The sequence below is a fragment of the Oncorhynchus gorbuscha genome, linkage group LG19, assembly GCF_021184085.1.
Source record: "Oncorhynchus gorbuscha isolate QuinsamMale2020 ecotype Even-year linkage group LG19, OgorEven_v1.0, whole genome shotgun sequence".
Taxonomy (NCBI): domain Eukaryota; kingdom Metazoa; phylum Chordata; class Actinopteri; order Salmoniformes; family Salmonidae; genus Oncorhynchus; species Oncorhynchus gorbuscha.
In genome coordinates, this window is record NC_060191.1 from 71,116,886 (window position 1) to 71,139,032 (window position 22,147).

General features: G+C 46.0%; 2 protein-coding genes across 3 annotated transcripts in view; one reads left to right on the forward strand and one right to left on the reverse strand.

Moving 5' to 3' along the window:
- Nucleotides 1-226: 226 nt before the first annotated feature.
- Nucleotides 227-4,081, forward strand: LOC124005157 (translocon-associated protein subunit gamma). The gene is made up of 5 exons (XM_046314147.1): nt 227-561; nt 1,185-1,311; nt 1,455-1,553; nt 3,281-3,412; nt 3,923-4,081. Exons 1-5 carry the CDS (start codon nt 429-431, stop codon nt 3,987-3,989), a joined length of 558 nt encoding a protein of 185 aa, XP_046170103.1. The 5' UTR covers nt 227-428; the 3' UTR covers nt 3,990-4,081.
- A 5,857-nt stretch (nt 4,082-9,938) lies between these two features.
- LOC124005152 (voltage-gated potassium channel subunit beta-1) overlaps nt 9,939-22,147 on the reverse strand; it is a 168,825-nt gene continuing 156,616 nt past the window's right edge. For both annotated transcript variants that reach the window (XM_046314139.1, XM_046314138.1), the window contains exons 8-14: nt 21,486-21,572; nt 15,294-15,379; nt 12,238-12,358; nt 11,805-11,899; nt 10,797-10,917; nt 10,508-10,596; nt 9,939-10,260 (exon numbers count right to left, since the gene is read on the reverse strand). In XM_046314139.1, coding sequence (XP_046170095.1) covers nt 10,171-10,260; nt 10,508-10,596; nt 10,797-10,917; nt 11,805-11,899; nt 12,238-12,358; nt 15,294-15,379; nt 21,486-21,572 — 689 coding nt within the window. In that variant the 3' untranslated portion in view covers nt 9,939-10,170. The remainder of the gene's footprint in view (nt 10,261-10,507; nt 10,597-10,796; nt 10,918-11,804; nt 11,900-12,237; nt 12,359-15,293; nt 15,380-21,485; nt 21,573-22,147) is intronic.

Sequence of the window (22,147 nt, forward strand, 5' to 3'; positions counted from 1 at the left end):
ACACTTCTTACAAAAAACAAGTAGTGATGAAGTCAATCTCTCTGAGGGCAAAAGGTGGGGTGCAACACAACAGTAGGAATGTGTTCTTAATGTTTTGTACACGGTGTCGATCGGGTATTTACTACACTATTTGACCATAGATGAAGAGTGTCCTCTGGTGGTATGTTTTATCAATTTGTTTTCGTCATCTTTCTTCTTTCTTTTCAACAACCAGAACAGTAGGTGGCAATGTTCATCCTTTCCAAGTACGATAGTCAAGGAGATCCTCCCTGAAGAAAACTACAGCCACAACTTCCGTTCTAAAGACAGCTACTTCCGTGTTTGAGCTGACGCGTCGTTAGCGTTTTTTTCAAACCAGTTCTGTTCTTTACGTGTCAGTCTTTTTTCTTTTTCACCGTAGAGCAAGAGACGGACCGGTCACCGGAATAATGGCACCTAAAGGTAGCAGCAAACAGCAGTCCGAGGAAGACCTACTCCTCCAGGACTTCAGCCGAAACCTGTCTGCAAAGTCCTCCGCGCTTTTCTACGGAAATGCACTAATTGTGTCCGCAATTCCCATTTGTAAGTAGCAAGGCCGGACTGCTAATTGTATCATAGATGCATTGGATGGGTATTCGACTACCGGTAGCAAGACATCTTTTTACCTAACATAACTAACTTACGTGGCATAACGAGACATATACATATATATATATATATATATATAGCTGGGTTTGCTAACCATCCTATGCCACCACTGGTTAATATGTTACCCTGTTACTGTAACGTTTGTTACCTAGTTAGTATATGCCAGGTGAAGTTGTCTAGTTAGCTAGTTAAAGTTACTCGCTGATATTGATATTGTGGTTGTGTTGGTTATTAGCTACGTTATCCTCGACTTGATTAGCTAATACCTAGGATAGTATAAGTAATCCTTCTCACCCCCCCCCCCCCCCTTTAAGATTTAGATGCACTATTGTAAAGTGACTGTTCCACTGGATGTCATAAGGTGAATGCACCAATTTGTAAGTCGCTCTGGATAAGAGCGTCTGCTAAATGACTTAAATGTAATGTAATGTCATTGTGGGTCACTAACGTTAGTTATTCTATTCACTGTGGCACTACTATGTAATACTAAGTATCATAGACAGAGTGTGGACTGTTGTGACCCTCCCTGTTTGTTTTCTTTCCTTGTTGTGGTTCAGGGCTGTTCTGGAGAATCTGGCACATGGACCTGGTCCAGTCAGCGGTCCTGTATGGAGTCATGACACTGGTCAGCACCTACCTGGTGGCCTTCGCCTACAAAAACGTCAAGTTCGTCCTCAAACACAAGTAAGTTTATCATACAAACATGAACACTCACTTAGAACTATGGTCCTCTGTGTTCTGCAATGCTTGGCAGTATGGTGAGTTTGTCATCGCTCTGTAGTAGGTCGGTACCTCACTTCTAAATGTGTCTTCTCTCTTGACCACAGAGTTGCCCAGAAGCGAGAGGATGCTGTCTCCAAGGAGGTGACAAGGAAACTCTCTGAGGCTGACAATCGCAAGATGTCACGCAAGGAGAAGGATGAGAGGTCAGTCTGCCAGCCAGTCTGTGATTGGACAGATAACATGTCAATCACTCCTGAGTGGGTTACTGAGTTCTCTAGAAGACATTTCTTTCCCCTCTCAATTTCATGTTGTTGAAGCTGTAGTGGTCTCACCTAAACAGCTATCCTGGGTACCAGCCTGTTTCTGGTCTCTTTAATATAGTCTAGTCCAGCCGGTTTCTGGTCTCTTTAATATAGTCTAGTCCAGCCTGTTTCTGGTCTCTTTAATATAGCCTAGCCAGCCTGTTTCTGGTCTCTTTAATATAGCCTAGTCCAGCCTGTTTCTGGTCTCTTTAATATAGCCTAGTCCAGCCTGTCTGGTCTCTTTAATATAGTCTAGTCCAGCCTGTTTCTGGTCTCTTTAATATAGCCTGGGCACCAGCCTGTTTCTGGTCTCTTTAATATAGCCTGGGCACCAGCCTGTTTCTGGTCTCTTTAATATAGCCTGGGCACCAGCCTGTTTCTGGTCTCTTTAATATAGCCTGGGCACCAGCCTGTTTCTGGTCTCTTTAATATAGCCTGGGCACCAGCCTGTTTCTGGTCTCTTTAATATAGCCTGGGCACCAGCCTGTTTCTGGTCTCTTTAATATAGCCTGGGCACCAGCCTGTTTCTGGTCTCTTTAATATAGCCTGGGCACCAGCCTGTTTCTGGTCTCTTTAATATAGCCTGGGCACCAGCCTGTTTCTGGTCTCTTTAATATAGCCTGGGCACCAGCCTGTTTCTGGTCTCTTTAATATAGCCTGGGCACCAGCCTGTTTCTGGTCTCTTTAATATAGCCTGGGCACCAGCCTGTTTCTGGTCTCTTTAATATAGCCTGGGCACCAGCCTGTTTCTGGTCTCTTTAATATAGCCTGGGCACCAGCCTGTTTCTGGTCTCTTTAATATAGCCTGGGCACCAGCCTGTTTCTGGTCTCTTTAATATAGCCTGGGCACCAGCCTGTTTCTGGTCTCTTTAATATAGCCTGGGCACCAGCCTGTTTCTGGTCTCTTTAATATAGCCTGGGCACCAGCCTGTTTCTGGTCTCTTTAATATAGCCTGGGCACCAGCCTGTTTCTGGTCTCTTTAATATAGCCTGGGCACCAGCCTGTTTCTGGTCTCTTTAATATAGCCTGGGCACCAGCCTGTTTCTGGTCTCTTTAATATAGCCTGGGCACCAGCCTGTTTCTGGTCTCTTTAATATAGCCTGGGCACCAGCCTGTTTCTGGTCTCTTTAATATAGCCTGGGCACCAGCCTGTTTCTGGTCTCTTTAATATAGCCTGGGCACCAGCCTGTTTCTGGTCTTTTTAATATAGCCTGGGCACCAGCCTGTTTCTGGTCTTTTTAATATAGCCTGGGCACCAGCCTGTTTCTGGTCTCTTTAATATAGCCTGGGTTCCCAGATTGTTTCTGTTCTCTTTAATATAGCTTGGGTTCCCAGATTGTTTCTGGTCTCTTTAATATAGCCTGGGGGCCAGTCTGTTTCTGGCAACTCCTTACCGACTTTACATGTAAAATCGCTTGACAACAGAGTAGGTAAAAGCACAAACAGGTCTGGGACCAGACTAGTGAGATCAGATCTGGACCAGGCTACCAAACAGCATCCTTACCCATTTAAACCCTGTTCTCAAGTCCATGCACAAATGGTTGAACTCTTCCTTCCCTATGTTAGGATCCTGTGTAAGGAGGAGGAAACTGACTGATTTGATACAACCTTCTCCTCCCCATGTTAGGATCTTGTGGAAAAAGAACGAGGTAGCTGATTATGAGGCCACCACCTTCTCTATCTTCTATAACAACACTCTGTTCCTGGTCCTCGTCATCATCGCCTCCTTCTTCCTGCTGAAGAACTTCAACCCCACCGTGTATCCCATTTTAAGCACATTCATCATCAATTTAACTAGACAGGTAAAGTTCAAGTAGGAACTATGCATGCTTTACTAAAGCTGAAAATAGATTAATGTTCCTTTACTAAATGATTGAGGCTTGACTCGCATCCTGGCATTCTCATTGTCCTGTTGTGATGTAGTACTCGTAGAGGAAACTTCTTTGCTTATTCATTGGCTGTAGTCTGTGGCCTAGCCAATCACTAGTTGGTTCAAGTACAGATTTTGTATTGAATCTTCAGGTTGCCACAGCTGTATTCTGTGTACATGTCTGATTTGCTGTTTACCTCTGGCTGAAACATGTCTGAGGAGAGTGTGGGTGGGGTTGAGTGGAGATGCTGAAATCTGTGTGTGTGTAGGAGATTCTTATTGCTCACCCATATACTATAAGTACGGTATGTAGCTAAACCTGAAGCGTTATTCCCTCGCACCAGTTACCCTCCATTTTCTCCCAGATATGTTTTTTTCCCTTAACCCATTGTTCCCCAGTAACTACATCCTGTCCATCAGTGCCTCATCTGGCCTCATCGCCCTGCTGTCCACTGGATCCAAGTAAAGGAGGAAAGAAAGAAATCAACAACTGAGAAGAGGAGGGTTTGGGTCAGGGAGGGCTGGGGTGAAGCTAGGAGGAGGGAATGGGGTTTAGGTCAGGGAGGGAATGGGGTTAGGGATGGCTGGGGTGAAGCTAGGAGGAGGGAATGGGGTTTGGGTCAGGAAGGGCTGGGGTGAAGCTAGGAGGAGGGAATGGGGTTTAGGTCAGGGAGGGAATGGGGTTAGGGATGGCTGGGGTGAAGCTAGGAGGAGGGAATGGGGTTAGGGATGGCTGGGGTGAAGCTAGGAGGAGGGAATGGGGTTTGGGTCAGGGAGGGCTGGGGTGAAGCTAGGAGGAGGGAATGGGGTTTAGGTCAGGAGGAGGGAATGGGGTTAGGGATGGCTGGGGTGAAGCTAGGAGGAGGGAATGGGGTTTGGGTCAGGGAGGGCTGGGGTGAAGCTAGGAGGAGGGAATGGGGTTTAGGTCAGGGAGGGAATGGGGTTAGGGATGGCTGGGGTGAAGCTAGGAGGAGGGAATGGGGTTTGGGTCTTGGAAGGCTGGGGTGAAGCTAGGAGGAGGGAATGGGGTTTGGGTCTTGGAAGGCTGGGGTGAAGCTAGGAGGAGGGGATGGGGATTAGGTCAGGGAGGGAATGGGGTTTGGGTCAAGGGGGGCTGGGGTGAAGCTTGGATATTTTTTGTAATGATTGAGAGAAGGAGAATTAGAATAATAATCATATCATTTCAGCTGTAAGTCTTCATGAAATGCATGATCAAATGTCTGGAGGTCACTCCAGGTAACTCTGTCCTTCACATTTTGTACTAATTAAAGTGGCCAGATCAAGAACCAGTGTGTGTGTGTGGTTATTGTCAATCAGCAAATAATCAGAAAACTGATTTACATTTCCAGGAATGAAACGCCAATAGATTTCATCATCATTGTGCATTTATTAATGAAGTGTCATATTACTTTTTACACTGAATGAGAATATAAACACATATAAAGTGTTTTCATGAGCTGAAAATAGATCCCATAAATGTTCCATATAAACAAAACGCTTATTTCTCTCAAATGTTGTGGCAAATTTGTTTACCTCTCTGTTAGTGAGCATTTCTCCTTTGCCAAGATAATCCTTCCACCTTAAAGGTGTGGCATATCAAGAAGCTGATTCAACAGCATGATCATTACACAGGTGCACCTTGTGCTGTGGGGCAAAAGGCCACTCTTAAAATGTGCTGTTTTTCTTTTCACACAACACAATGTCATGTTTTGAGGGAGTGTGCAATTGTCATGCTGACTGCAGGAATGTTCACCAGAGCTGTTGCCAGAGAATTCAATGTTAATTTCTCTACTATAAACTGCCTCCGTTGTTTTAGAGAATTTGGCAGTACGTCCAACCGGCCTCATAACACAGACCACGTGTGGTGTTGTGTAGGTGAGAGGTTTTCTGAGTGCCAGTGCCCCATGGTGGAGTTATGGACACGCATACGCTACGGCCTAAACACAATTGCATTTTATAGATGGCAACTTTAATGCACAAAACATACTGTGACGAGATCCTGAGGCCCATTGTCATGTCATTTATCCACCACCATCACCTCATGTTTCAGCATGATAATGCACAGCCCCATGTCGCAAGGATCTGTACACAATTCCTGGAAGCTGAAAATGTCCCAGTTCTTCCATCGCCTGCATACTCGCCAGACAGGTCACCTGTCTGAGCATGTTTGGGAGGCTCTGTATCCCAGACAGGTCACCTGTCGAGCATGTTTGGGATGCTCTGTATCCCAGACAGGTCACCCGTCGAGCATGTTTGGGATGCTCTGTATCCCAGACAGGTCACCCGTCGAGCACGTTTGGGATGCTCTGTATCCCAGACAGGTCCCCCCTCGAGCATGTTTGCGATGCTCTGGATCCCAGACAGGTCACCCGTCGAGCATGTTTGGGATGCTCTGTATCCCAGACAGGTCACCCGTCGAGCATGTTTGGGATGCTTTCTGTATCAACCCAGACAGTGTTCCCCCGCCAATATTCAGCAACTGCACAGCCATTGAAAAGGTGTGGGACAACATTAAACAGCTGCATGAGGCGTGTAAATGACAGGTTCACCGAGATACTGTTTGGGATTTTCTGTATCAACGCCTTTTATCTGTGACAGATCCATATCTGTTTCCCCCAGTATTCAGAAATCCATAGATTAGGGACTAATACTTTTTTATTTTCTTCAATTGACTGAAATGTACTGTTGGGTCAAATCTGAAAACATTTACATTTACATTACATTTAAGTCATTTATGAGCGCTCTTATCCAGAGCGACTTACAAATTGGTGCATTCACCTTATGACATCCAGTGGGACAGTCACTTAACAATAGTGCATCTAAAACTAGGGGGTGACAGATGGATTCTGTCTTCCTAGGTATTCTTAAAGAGGTGGGGTTTCAGGTGTCTCCGGAAGGTGGTGAACTCGCTGTTGGACGTGAGGGAGTTTGTTCCACCATTGGGGGACCAGGGCAGCGAACAGTTTTGACTGGGCTGAGGGAGCTTACTTCCTCAGTGGTAGGGAGGCGAGAAGGCCAGAGGTGGATGAACGCAGTGCCCTTGTTTGGGTGTAGGGCCTGATCTGATCATACCCCAAATTGTTGCGTGTTGAGTTTATATTATTGTTCTATATATACAGTGCTTTGCGAAAGTATTCGGCCCCCTTGAACTTTACGACCTTTTGCCACATTTCAGGTTTCAAACATAAAGATATAAAACTGTATTTTTTGTGAAGAATCAACAACAAGTGGGACACAATCATGAAGTGGAATGACATTTATTGGATATTTCAAACTTTTTTAACAAATCAAAAACTGAAAAATTGGGCGTGCAAAATTATTCAGCCCCTTTACTTTCAGTGCAGAAAACTCTCTCCAGAAGTTCAGTGAGGATCTCTGAATGATCCAATGTTGACCTAAATGACTAATGATGATAAATACAATCCACCTGTGTCTAATCAAGTCTCCGTATAAATGCACCTGCACTGTGATAGTCTCAGAGGTCCGTTAAAAGCGCAGAGATCATCATGAAGAACAAGGAACATCCCAAGGAGCACTGTGCAAGCGATAATATTGAAATGGAAGGAGTATCAGACCACTGCAAATCTACCAAGACCTGGCCGTCCCTCTAAACTTTCAGCTCATACAAGGAGAAGACTGATCGGAGATGCAGCCAAGAGGCCCATGATCACTCTGGATGAACTGCAGAGATCTACAGCTGAGGTGGGAGACTCTGTCTATAGGACAACAATCAGTCGTATATTGCACAAATCTGGCCTTTATGGAAGAGTGGCAAGAAGAAAGGCATTTCTTAAAGATATCCATAAAAGTGTTGTTTAAAGTTTGCCACAAGCCACCTGGGAGACACACCAAACATGTGGAAGAAGGTGCTCTGGTCAGATAAAACCAAAATTGAACTTTTTGGCAACAATGCAAAACGTTATGTTTGGCGTAAAAGCAACACAGCTCATCACCCTGAACACACCATCCCCACTGTCAAACATGGTGGTGGCAGCATCATGGTTTGGGCCTGCTTTTCTTCAGCAGGGACAGGGAAGATGGTTAAAATTGATGGGAAGATGGATGGAGCCAAATACAGGACCATTCTGGAAGAAAACCTGATGGAGTCTGCAAAAGACCTGAGACTGGGATGGAGATTTATCTTCCAACAAGACAATGATCCAAAAAATAAAGCAAAATCTACAATGGAATGGTTCAAAAATAAACATATCCAGGTGTTAGAATGGCCAAGTCAAAGTCCAGACCTGAATCCAATCGAGAATCTGTGGAAAGAACTGAAAACTGCTGTTCACAAATGCTCTCCATCCAACCTCACTGAGCTCGAGCTGTTTTGCAAGGAGGAATGGGAAAAAATGTCAGTCTCTCGATGTGCAAAACTGATAGAGACATACCCCAAGCGACTTACAGCTGTAATCGCAGCAAAAGGTGGCGCTACAAAGTATTAACTTAAGGGGGCTGAATAATTTTGCACGCCCAATTTTTCAGTTTTTGATTTGTTAAAAAAGCCTGAAGCCTGAAATGTGGCAAAAGGTCGCAAAGTTCAAGGGGGCCGAATACTTTCGCAAGGCACTGTATATATGCTATTTACAGAGAGGTCACTCTTCTCATGGCAGGATAGGAAATATGTAGATTAATGATCAGGATAGATGGATGGACACTGATGTTCGTGTCAGTAATATAGTTCAGGGTGTCCTAAACTCAGTCCCCCATCCACCCACCCACAGGTGCACGTTCTGGTTTTTGCCCGAGCACCACACAGCTAATTCAAATAGCCAACTCCTCGTCAAGCTGTGATGATTTGAATATGTGTAGTGCTCGGGCAGAAGAACAGAAAATGCACGCAGAGGGAGATCCAGGACCGAGTTTGGGAAACACTGATTTGTAGTAAATCCTCTCTTCTGATAACTTTAGATACTGTAGAAAACAACACTTTTATAACGGTTTGATATCTTTTAATTAATACCGTAGTTTACATTGTCAGTCTGGGCTAAATGGGTAAACCCAGGAGCAGAGCTGGACTTGGATCAGCACCAAACAGCCATTTACATTTACATTTACATTTAAGTCATTTAGCAGACGCTCTTATCCAGAGCGACTTACAAATTGGACATGGATGTATTGTGCTGCTGAGAGAGGAGAAACAGTACAACACTATTTACACAATACTTATAGGTTCTTTATAGAATATAGAATACTTATAGGTTCTTTATAGAATACTTATAGGTTCTTTATAGAATACTTATAGGTTCTTTACACAATACTTATAGGTTCTTTATAGAATACTTATAGGTTCTTTATAGAATACTTATAGGTTCTTTATAGAATACTTATAGGTTCTTTATAGAATATTTACAGGTAGTTTTTAGGTTATTTATAGAATACTTAGGTTATTTATAGAATACTTAGGTTATTTATAGAATATTTCTAGGTTATTTATAGAATACTTTAGTTTCATCTGCAACAAAGGGGACTTGAGGTCTGTTTTGCTTACGTTACAAGGTTTGACCCATAAAGTTTAATACTGTATATACACCCCTGAAAGACGAAAAACATTCTAACCCACAGAAGAAACTTATTTTCACGTACTATTATAGAATAGATATAGGCCTTTACATCTTTCTAAATACTTCACCTATCTTACACATTATCTAACAAGCAACACCCACAGGTAACATTGGTCTGGTTGGGAGGTTATGTCACAGAGTGGCTTGTGCTATCCCAGATTCCCGTCAGCAACTAAAGATGCAGGTTCATATTATAGGCAGGAGGAGGAGAGGCAGGATTCTCCTCTATGGATGCAGACAGAGAGTATACAGTACAGTACAGGAGGCCCCCTGCTCACTCAGACTGGCACTATACAGAACAGTAGGCCACTGGGAGAATCTTAATTGCATTTCCTTGCCTCCCCGCGTCTGCATTCCTCTCCTCCTTCTCAAAACGTATTGGATGAGAAAGCCAGGGGTCTCTCCCCTCTGACCTTCTCCTCCAATGGGTTTTGAGTAGTTGGTGAGGAGAGAGTATGGAATTGAGATTCTCCCAAGGAAAATGCAAATGAGATTCTCTTGCGCTCTCTCACTAATAATCTATTGAAGATATTGGATAGCAGTTTCTCATACGACCAGATGGGGCGACAACATGCACATTCTTTCCCTCACAGACAGAACAAAGGCCTGTCGCCTAAAACTCACCGTCCCAGGGTGCTCTGCTTTGCGAGGTCAAACGGTGGTCAAATAGAGAATACTGGCTTGAAGAGAGGAGTTTGTTTTCAAAATGCATCGTGAAAGATGTTTCCGGTATATTCTAAGTTTTATCCCCTTTCTGTGTTGTTTTGTACAATGTGCCTTTGAAGAGAAAGTCCAGGCACATCAGAGAGGGGAAGCATGCAAGCATGGTTAAAAAACTCAGGAGTCAGAGAATCTACTGATAAGAGTAAGCTGAGCTGAAAGCTGGTCTAGGCAGAGGGTTAGCAGGGTTAGGCTGAACTGAGCTCGGTTACACTGGGCTAAGAAGGCTGGGGCTGAGCTGAGCAGGCCTGAACTGGGCTGGGATTAGACTGAGCTGAAACCCCATGGAGGCTGAGCCCAGGAGGTTGGTGGAACTGGATCCACAGTGGTTGTACAGTAGTGGTTCTGCTTCCTCCTGGGTGTCTAGGAGCGATAGTCCTTCTTACTGTGTGGCTTGTTCTCCAGTATGTGATCGATGTCCGACACCACATGAGACGTCATTTTTGGAAGGAACTGTGGAAAATATCAGAACGTGTGAGGACATGTTTTCCTACGTTTTCAGACACACAATGGTCCTGACAAAGACCACCAGGAAAACTAAACATTTGATTTTTTCATGTCCTCAATTTGTTCAAATGCTATTTTAGACTTAAGAGTTAAGTTTAGGGTCAGAACTTAGGGTGTGATTTAGGAGTTAGGGAAGATAGGATTTTGAATGGGAATACATTTTTACTCCTCAAAAATGTGTGTGTGTGTTTACCTGTATGGCGCCTAGGTTCTCTGTTAGCTGCTCTGGACTGGAGGATCCCAGGAGGACTGAGCTCACCCCCTCATTCCTCAAACACCAGGCTAGGGAAGGAGAGAAGGAAGGAGGGAGGAAATGACAGAGCGGGGGACAATTATGGGTTGTATAATCTAGTGTGACATTAATGGAATTCCTCATAGAAATGTGATACTGTTGGCATCCACTTGGTGGCGCTCTACCATCATTAATACTAAAGTACTGAAACAAAGTAGTGTTTGTGTGTGCCCATGCTCATCTCTCTCACCCACAGCCAGCTGTGGGAGAGTACAGCCCAGCTTCTCAGCAATGTGTCCCAGCTCCTTCAGCTTAGCCTGCTGTTTCCTCCCATCCTCGCTCACAATCTTCTCCTTTAACCACTGGTACGACTGCAGAGGGAGAGAGAAAGAGAGCGAGAGAGCGAGAGAGAAAGAGGGAAAGAGAGAAAGAGAGAAAGAGAGAAAGAGAGAAAGAGAGAAAGAGAGAAAGAGGGAAAGAGAGACAGAGGGGAAAGAGCGAGAGAGAACGAGAGAAAGAGAGAAAGAGAGAAAGAGAGAAAGAGAGAAAGAGGGAAAGAGAGAAAGAGAGAAAGAGAGAAAGAGAGAAAGAGAGAAAGAGGGAAAGAGAGAAAGAGGGAAAGAGAGAAAGAGAGAAAGAGAGAAAGAGGGAAAGAGAGACAGAGGGGAAAGAGCGAGAGAGAACGAGAGAAAGAGAGAAAGAGAGAAAGAGAGAAAGAGGGAAAGAGAGAAAGAGAGAAAGAGAGAAAGAGGGAAAGAGAGAAAGAGGGAAAGAGAGAAAGAGAGAAAGAGAGAAAGAGAGAAAGAGAGAAAGAGAGAGAGGGAAAGAGAGAAAGAGGGAAAGAGAGAAAGAGAGAAAGAGAGAAAGAGAGAAAGAGAGAAAGAGAGAAAGAGAGAGAGGGAAAGAGAGAAAGAAAGAGAGAAAGAGGGAAAGAAGAAAGAAGAGCGACAGGAAAATAGTGGAGAGGGAGAAGAGAGAGAGAGAGAGAGAGAGAGAGGTGGAAGTGGATCAGGCAGGTCTCTCAAGGCGGTATTCAACATCCGTCCAGGTACCCAGGATGTTGAGAGATGACTTAATGGGTATAAGCGGATGGGCGAAGCCGCGAGCCCCGGCACTCGTTTTTAATCTGTTGTTTTAACTGTAGCTCAAACTTTAACCTTTAACCATCCGGAGTTAATCCCTAAACTATTTTTATTTATTTAGAAATGTCAGATTCTGCAGGGAGACTGAGAGCTTGTTGACTGGATACAGGGCCTACCTTCATGGATGCCCTGGAGGTTTCTGGGATGCAGTTCTGGTACTTCCCTGTGATGATGCCACAGGCCAGCGGAGACCACGTCATTGCCCCGACACCTGTCACCATGGAGACCAGATGGAATGTGGGAACAGAGAGGGAGGGAGGGAGGGAGTGAGTGACAGATAACTGTGAGATCTATTATCACTGTCAATCAGACGGACACCAAACAGACGCTCTGAGGACACAATGAAATCCCCGGTCTGAACCCCAGCAGATGTTAGGGGAGCGGAGTGCTCAGGAGGACATTATCATATCACTTTATTACAATCATATAAGGGTTGATTATGTATGTATCCACTGTTTAGAACCCTGTAGCAGATGGGAGGATGGTTATGTGAACCTTCAGCATATGTGAGAGAAGTGGGCGTGACCAGCCTGGATGATTGACACATGCCTATCTTGTGGTAGAGTTCTGGAAGCTGGACCTCCACCTTCTCCCTCTGGAAGAGATGGTACTCAGACTGCTCACACACCGGAGGGATCAGGTTAAACTGTCTGGCGACAGAGTACGCCTCCTATAGATACATAGATAGATAGATAGATAGATAGATAGATAGATAGATAGATAGATAGATAGATAGATAGATAGATAGATAGATAGATAGATAGATAGAGAGACAGAGAGACAGAGAGACAGAGAGACAGAGAGAGAGAGAGAGAGAGAGAGAGAGAGAGAGAGAGAGAGAGAGAGAGAGAGAGAGAGAGAGAGAGAGAGAGATGAGGAGAGGGATCCTAATCAGAATTCATGAATTATACTGTATTCAGCTCATTTAGCTTAGTCTATATTTCACACACCAATTCACTTGCACACGCATATCTATGTTTCCATATGTGCGTTTGCAAAGAGAAATGCCATAGAAAATACATGTACAGCGGTCATTGCTTTCTTAAACATCAGCACAACCACTCTTATCTGCTACAGGCTGTGGTGGGTGGGGCTGGTTTGCCTCTCGGCTCTGTTCCCCTGTATACCACTGCATTATAGATGCAGTTGGTAGAGCATGGCGCTTGTAACGCCAGGGTAGTGGGTTCGATTCCCGGGACCACCCATACGTAGAATGTATGCACACATGACTGTAAGTCGCTTTGGATAAAAGCGTCCGCTAAATGGCATATATTATTATTATTATTATATTAAATCACAGTGCTTTCATCTGAGCTGCTACGCTACAACATTCACCCTAAGCACAATCAACACAACATCATGTGCAGCGCTTAACACACACTTGCCGAGAACGAGAGGTTGTTGACTACAGAAAATTCTGGGGATGCTTTAGCAATCAGTCACTATCAGGCTTTTTTTCTTGGAAATGTAGTTAGCCACCACCTCTCCTATCCTCCCCCTTCTCCTCCAAATTAGCCAGGACATAAAAAGGTCCACAGACAGACAGCCTGTTTTCCCCCAGTTTCCCTGTTATTCAGCACACAAACAAGAGGCTCCAAGGCTCTCTACGAGGCTCTCTCCGAGGCTCTCTCCGAGGCTCTCTACGAGGCTCTCTCCAAGGCTCTCTACGAGGCTCTCTCCAAGGCTCTCTACGAGGCTCTCTCCAAGGCTCTCTACGAGGCTCTCTCTGAAGGCTCTCTCTGAGATTCTGAGGCTCTCTCCAAGGCTCTCTCTGAAGACTCTTCTGAGGCTCTCTCTGAGGCTCTCTCTGAGGTTCTGAGGCTCTCTCTGAAGGCTCTCTGAGATTCTGAGGCTCTCTCTGAAGGCTCTCTCTGAAGGCACTCTCTGAAGGCACTCTCTGAAGGTTCTCTCTGAAGGCTCTCTCTGAGGCTCTCTCTGAAGGCTCTCTCTGAGGCTCTCTCTGAGGTTCTGAGGCTCTCTCTGAAGGCTCTCTCTGAGGTTCTGAGGCTCTCTCTGAGGCTCTCTCTGAGATTCTGAGGCTCTCTCTGAAGGCTCTCTGAGATTCTGAGGCTCTCTCGGAGGCTCTCTCTGAGATTCTGAGGCTCTCTCTGAAGGCTCTCTCTGAGATTCTGAGGCTCTCTCGGAGGCTCTCTCTGAGATTCTGAGGCTCTCTCGGAGGCTTTCTCAGAGGCCTCCACAGATTATTGACTGCCTTTGAGGGCTCACAGACTTGCTGTATGAGCCTGATCTGTAATGAGAGTTTTAAAGTGAAGATTGTGCGAGTACTGTAGAGAGGTTTTGTCACATGGGCTACGGGTCAGGGTTTAGGGGTTAAAGGTCATAGGGTTAACTCACCATGATCTCCATGGCTGTCCATCGAGAAGTCCCCCAGTACATGGTTACGGTCAGGGGTTAGGGGTTAAAGGTCATAGGGTTAACTCACCATGATCTCCATGGCTGTCCATCGAGAAGTCCCCCAGTACATGGTTACGGGTCAGGGGTTAGGGGTTAAAGGTCATAGGGTTAACTCACCATGATCTCCATGGCTGTCCATCGAGAAGTCCCCCAGTACATGGTTAAGGGTCAGGGGTCAGGGGTTAAAGGTCATAGGATTAACTCACCATGATCTCCATGGCTGTCCATCGAGAAGTCCCCCAGTACATGGTTAAGGGTCAGGGGTCAGGGGTTAAAGGTCATAGGATTAACTCACCATGATCTCCATGGCTGTCCATCGAGATGTCCCCAGTACATGGTTAAGGGTCAGGGGTCAGGGGTTAAAGGTCATAGGATTAACTCACCATGATCTCCATGGCTGTCCATCGAGAAGTCCCCAGTACATGGTTACGGGTCAGGGGTTAGGGGTTAAAGGTCATAGGGTTAACTCACCATGATCTCCATGGCTGTCCATCGAGATGTCCCCCAGTACATGGTTACGGGTCAGGGGTTAGGGGTTAAAGGTCATAGGATTAACTCACCATGATCTCCATGGCTGTCCATCGAGATGTCCCCCAGTACATGGTTAAGGGTCAGGGGTCAGGGGTTAAAGGTCATAGGATTAACTCACCATGATCTCCATGGCTGTCCATCGAGAAGTCCCCCAGTACATGGTTAAGGGTCAGGGGTCAGGGGTTAAAGGTCCCATGGCTGTCCATCGAGATGTCCCCAGTACATGGTTAAGGGTCAGGGGTTAAAGGTCATAGGGTTAACTCACCATGATCTCCATGGCTGTCCATCGAGACGTCCCCCAGTACATGGTTAAGGGTCAGGGGTTAAAGGTCATAGGGTTAACTCACCATGATCTCCATGGCTGTCCATCGAGACGTCCCCCAGTACATGGTTAAGGGTCAGGGGTTAAAGGTCATAGGGTTAACTCACCATGATCTCCATGGCTGTCCATCGAGAAGTCCCCCAGTACATGGTTAAGGGTCAGGGGTCAGGGGTTAAAGGTCCCATGGCTGTCCATCGAGATGTCCCCCAGTACATGGTTAAGGGTCAGGGGTTAAAGGTCATAGGGTTAACTCACCATGATCTCCATGGCTGTCCATCGAGACGTCCCCCAGTACATGGTTAAGGGTCAGGGGTTAAAGGTCATAGGGTTAACTCACCATGATCTCCATGGCTGTCCATCGAGACGTCCCCCAGTACATGGACATCCCCTGGTTGATCACATATGTCATGGCTCTCACAATCTCTGAGGAGATAAGGACATCAATCAATCTACCATTCCTGTGGCGGTCCTCATGAGAGACAGTTTCATCATAGCTCTTGATGGTTTTTGCGACTCCACTTGAAGAAACTTTCAAAGTTCTTGAAATGTTCCGTATTGACTGATCTTCATGTCTTAAAGTTATGATGGACTGTCATTTCTCTTTGCTTATTTGAGCTGTTCTTGCCATAATATGGACTTGGTCTTTTACCAAATAGGGCTATCTTCTGTATACCAACCCTACCTTGTCACAACACAACTGATTGGCTCAAATGCATTAAGAAGGAAAGAAATTCCATAATTGAAATGCATTCCAGGTGACTACCTCATGAAGCTGGTTGAGATAATGCTAAGAGTGTGCAAAGGGTGGCTAGTTTGAAGAATCTCAAAAATAAAATATATTTTGATTTGTTTAACACTTTTTTGCTTTCTACATGATTCCATGTGTTATTTCATAGTTCTGATGTCTTCACTATTATTCTACAATGTAGAAAATAGTCAAAATAAAGAAAAACCCTTGAATGAGTAGGTGTTCTAAAACTTTTGACCGGTAGTGTTTATATACGGTATATCAGAGTAGGTGGAGCTGTAGGAGGATGGGCTCATTGTAATGGCTGGAATGGAATAAATGGAATGGAGTCAAACGTGTTTTTCATATGTTTGATGTGTTTGGCTGCGTTCCATTTATTCCCTTCCAGCCATTACAATGAGCCCATCCTCCTACAGCTCCACCTACTCTGATATACCATATATAAACACTATATATGGGGCGGCAGCGTAGCCTAGTGGTTAGAGCGTTGGACTAGTAACCGGAAGGTTGCGAGTTCAAACCCCCGAGCTGACAAGGTACAAATCTGTCGTTCTGCCCCTGAACAGGCAGTTAACCCACTGTTCCCAGGCCGTCATTGAAAATAAGAATATGTTCTTATCTGACTTGCCTGGTTAAATAAAGGTTAAAAAAAAATATATATATATATAAACACTACTTACAATGAGCCCATCCTCCTACAGCTCCACCTACTCTGATATACCATATATAAACACTACTTACAATGAGCTCATCCTCCTACAGCTCCACCTACTCTGATATACCATATATAAACACTACTTACAATGAGCCCATCCTCCTATTGCTCCTCCCACCAGCCTCTGCTGCTATATATTATGCCACAGCAATATAATATAAATATATACCATCAGGGGGAACTGTAGTCTTTCCTGCCTGGGTTGTACTACTGGACTGGCAATGACCCAACTATCCCTGAAGGCCACCTACCCATTCCTTGATCCCTCTCTCTCTCCTCCTGACAATACATTTCTTCACACTTCTCTGAGCTAATGACCAGGGACAGGCTAAAGTGCTAACGTGCTGCAAACCATCAGTACATTATTAATGAAGCAATTAGCTCCAACACTAGCATCTGGACCACAACACAATATGAAGGAGCCTTGTTATTGTTCTCAGCCTTGTGTAATGGGTACCTATCAGGACCAGGGAGGGGAATGAGGAGGGAAAGTACAGATCGAGAGAGAGAGAGAGAGAGAGAGAGAGAGAGAGAGAGAGAGAGAGAGAGAGAGAGAGAGAGAGGAGGGAGGGGAGAGAGAGAGAGAGAGAGAGGGGGAGAGAGAGAGAGAGAGAGAGGGAGAGAGAGCGAGAGAGAGAGGGAGAGAGCGAGAGAGAGAGAGAGAGAGAGAGAGAGAGAGAGAGAGAGAGAGAGAGAGAGAGAGAGAGAGAGAGAGAGAGAGAGAGAGAAGCTCTACCTTGAGAAAGATACTCCCAACCCGAGCGGGTCAGACCAGACCTCTTCATTATATAACCCCACAGACGAGCCACCCCAAGCGGAAAGTCAACCTCCCAGCACAGAGTACTACTCCCTCATTGGAATGAAGGATACATTTACCCAGCTGGAGGTAAGGCAGGTGGAGCTGGAACAGCAGGTGATTACACTCCAGTCAGCACAGACCCAGACAACAGTCCAGCACAACAACACTCCTTTAACCAGACCCAGAGAGCTGGAGGTGGAGAGAGACATATCTGCTCTCTGGACTGTAGTGAGACAACATCAACAGGAGAAAGAGCTGGAGCAGGAGAACAGAGCACAAGGAGAGGATCAGACTGCTGGGGGAGAGGGTGAGGGGATGGAGGAGTGGGTGAGGGGGATGGTGGAGAGGGTGAGGGGGATGGAAGAGAGGGTGAGGGGATGGTGTAAATTGCTCTGGATAAGAGCGTCTGCTAAATGACTTAAATGTAAATGTAATGGTGGAGAGGGTGAGGGGGATGGTGGAGAGGGTGAGGGGGATGGTGGAGAGGGTGAGGGGGATGGTGGAGAGGGTGAGGGGGATGGTGGAGAGGGTGAGGGGGATGGAGGAGAGGGTGAGGGGGATGGAGGAGAGGGTGAGGGGGATGGAGGAGAGGGTGAGGGGGATGGTGTGTGACAGAACAACCCATTTGAGAGGTGTCCACACCCGCAGAGAAGCAGCAGAACAGCCCACCTCAGCTCCCTACAAAAGTCTCGACACCACACCAGAACAGTCCACAACCAGATCCTGATCATAGCGTCGTAAACACAGGGGGACAGACATATGAAGGCCAAGCCCAGGGGATCCCACTCCCTCTGAGCACCCCCCTGTCAGCCACCCTGATAGCCCTCCTGACAACCACCCCCTGTCAGCCACGCTGATAGCCCTCCTGACAACCCCCTGTCAGCCACCCCTCCTGACAACCACCCCCTGTCAGCCACCCTGATAGCCCTCCTGACAACCACCCCCCTGTCAGCCACCCTGATAGCCCTCCTGACTACCACCCCCCCCCTGTCAGCCACCCTGATAGCCCTCCTGACAAACCCCCCCGTCAGCCACCCTGATAGCCCTCCTGACAAACCCCCCCCCGTCAGCCACCCTGATAGCCCTCCTGACAACCACCCCCCTGTCAGCCACCCTGATAGCCCTCCGGACCACCACCCCCCAGTCAGCCACCCTGTTAGCCCTCCTGACTACCACCCCCCTCCCTGTCAGCCACCCTGATAGCCCTCCTGACAACCCCCCTGTCAGCCACCCTGATAGCCCTCCTGACAACCCCCCTGTCAGCCACCCTGATAGCCCTCCTGACTACCACCCAATTGCTCGGCCTCTCACCGCAAGACACTACACAGGGTAGTGCGTACGGCCCAGTACATCACTGGGGCTCAGCTGCCTGCCATTCAGGATCCTTTACACCAGGCGGTGTCAGAGGAAGGCCCTAAAAATTGTCAAAGACCCCAGCCACCCGATTCATAGACTGTTCTCTCTGCTACCGGTACCGGAGTGCCAAGTCTAGGACAAAAAGGCTCCTCAACAGTTTTTACCCCCAAGTCATAAGACTCCTGAACAGGTGGCTACTCGGACTATATGTGTTGTGTACCCCCCCCCCCCCTCCAACCCCCCCAAACCCTATTTTTATGCTGCTGCTACTCTCTGTTCATCACATATGCATAGTTACTTTAACCATATCTACATGTACATACTACCTCAATCAGCCTGACTAACAGGTGTCTGTATATAACCTCTCTACTGTATATAGCCTCTCTACTGTATATAGTCTCACTACTGTATATAGCCTCTCTACTGTATATAGCCTCTCTACTGTATATAACCTCTCTACTGTATATAACCTCTCTACTGTATATAGCCTCTCTACTGTATATAACCTCTCTACTGTATATAACCTCTCTACTGTATATAGCCTCTCACCTGTATATAACCTGTCTACTGTATATAACCTCTCTACTGTATATAACCTCTCTACTGCATATAACCTCTCTACTGTATATAACCTCTCTACTGTATGTAGCCTGTCTACTGTATATAGCCTCTCTACTGTATATAACCTCTCTACTGTATATAACCTCTCTACTGTATATAGCCTCTCACCTGTATATAACCTGTCTACTGTATATAACCTCTCTACTGTATATAACCTCTCTACTGCATATAACCTCTCTACTGTATATAACCTCTCTACTGTATGTAGCCTGTCTACTGTATATAGCCTCTCTACTGTATATAGCCTCTCACCTGTATATAACCTGTCTACTGTATATAACCTCTCTACTGTATATAACCTCTCTACTGCATATAACCTCTCTACTGTATATAACCTCTCTACTGTATGTAGCCTGTCTACTGTATATAGCCTCTCTACTGTATATAACCTCTCTACTGTAAATAGCCTCTCACCTGTATATAACCTGTCTACTGTATATAACCTCTCTACTGTATATAACCTCTCTACTGCATATAACCTCTCTACTGTATATAACCTCTCTACTGTATGTAGCCTGTCTACTGTATATAGCCTCTCTACTGTATATAACCTCTCTACTGTATATAGCCTCTCACCTGTATATAACCTGTCTACTGTATATAACCTCTCTACTGTATATAACCTCTCTACTGTATATAACCTCTCTACTGTATATAACCTCTCTACTGTATGTAGCCTGTCTACTGTATATAGCCTCTCTACTGTATATAACCTCTCTACTGTATATAACCTCTCTACTGTATATAACCTCTCTACTGTATATAACCTGTCTACTGTATATAACCTCTCTACTGTATATAACCTCTCTACTGCATATAACCTCTCTACTGTATATAACCTCTCTACTGTATGTAGCCTGTCTACTGTATATAGCCTCTCTACTGTATATAACCTCTCTACTGTATATAGCCTCTCTACTGTATATAGCCTCTCTACTGTATATAGCCTCTCTACTGTATATAACCTCTCTACTGTATATAGCCTCTCTACTGTATATAGCCTCTCTACTGTATATAGCCTCTCTACTGTATATAGCCTCTCTACTGTATATAACCTCTCTACTGTATATAGTCTCACTACTGTATATAGCCTCTCTACTGTATATAACCTCTCTACTGTATATAGCCTCTCTACTGTATATAACCTCTCTACTGTATATAGCCTCTCTACTGTATATAACCTCTCTACTGTATATAGCCTCTCTACTGTATATAGCCTCTCTACTGTATATAGCCTCTCTACTGTATATAGCCTCTCTACTGTATATAACCTCTCTACTGTATATAGCCTCTCTACTGTATATAACCTCTCTACTGTATATAGCCTCTCTACTGTATATAGCCTCTCTACTGTATATAACCTCTCTACTGTATATAGCCTCTCTACTGTATATAACCTCTCTACTGTATGTAGCCTCTCTACTGTATATAACCTCTCTACTGTATATAACCTCTCTACTGTATAATGCCTCTCACCTGTATATAACCTGTCTTTTTACTGTTGTTTTATTTCTTTACTCACCTATTGTTCACCTAACACCTTTTTTGCACTATTGGAGATAACCTGTAAGTAAGGAATACACCTTTTGTCTGTCTAAATCATGATTCTGCTCTGTCTGTCTGTCTGTCTGTCTGTCTGTCTGTCTGTCTGTCTGTCTGTCTGTCTGTCTGTCTGTCTGTCTGTCTGTCTGTCTGTCTGTCTGTCTGTCTGTCTAAATCATGATTCTGCTCTGTCTGTCTGTCTGTCTGTCTGTCTGTCTGTCTGTCTGTCTGTCTGTCTGTCTGTCTGTCTGTCTGTCTGTCTGTCTGTCTGTCTGTCTGTCTGTCTGTCTGTCTGTCTAAATCATGATTCTGCTCTGTCTGTCTGTCTGTCTGTCTGTCTGTCTGTCTGTCTGTCTGTCTGTCTGTCTGTCTGTCTGTCTGTCTGTCTGTCTGTCTGTCTGTCTGTCTGTCTAAATCATGATTCTGCTCTGTCTGTCTGTCTGTCTGTCTGTCTGTCTGTCTGTCTGTCTGTCTGTCTGTCTGTCTGTCTGTCTGTCTGTCTGTCTGTCTGAATCCTGATTCTGCTCTGTTTGTTAGCCTGGCAAAGAAAATCCCCTGCTTGCATTAACTGCCTAAATGTTGCTGGACCCCAGGAAGAGTAGCTTATGCCTTGGCAGTAGCTGATGGGGATCCTTAAAAAATACAACACAAACCAATCAGATTTTAGTTTTTCAGAATATGAGACTAATCACCCTGACTTACATTGGTTGCTCGGTCCCCAATGGTGAATGTTGATAGACTGACTCACCCTCCATGGGCGTGTTGGTGTCGGGGCGGTTTGCGAAGACCACGTCTACGTATTCCAGCTGCAACCTCTGGAGAGAGCCCTTCAGACCTGGAGAGAGAGAGGAGGGGAGCGGAGGAGGGGAGAGGAGGGGAGAGGAGGAGGGGAGAGGAGGGGAGAGGAGGAGGGGAGAGAGACGAGGGGAGGGGAAAGGAGGGGAGAGGAGGAGAGAGAGACGAGGGGAGAGGAGGAGGGGAGAGGAGGAAGGGAGAGGAGGAGGGGAGGGGAGGGGAGGAAGGGGAGAGGAGGGGAGAGAGAGGAGGGGAGAGAGAGGAGGGAAGAGGAGGAAGGGAGAGGAGGGGAGAGAGAGGAGGGGAGAGGAGGAGTGGAGGAACGGAGAGGAGGACGGAGAGAGAGGAGGGGAGAGGAGGAGCAGAGGAGGGGAGAGGAGGAGGGGAGAGGAGTGGAGAGAGAGGAGGGGAGAGGAGGAGGGGAAGGGAGAGGAGGAAGGGAGAGGAGGAGCGGAGGAGGGGAGAGGAGGAGGGGAGAGGAGGAGGGGAGGGGAGAGGAGTGGAGAGAGAGGAGGAGGGGAGGGGAGGAGGAGGAGGGGGAGAGGAGGGGGAGAGGAGGAAGGAAGAGGAGGAGGGGAGGGGAGGGGAGGAGGGGAGGAAGGGAGAGAGACGAGG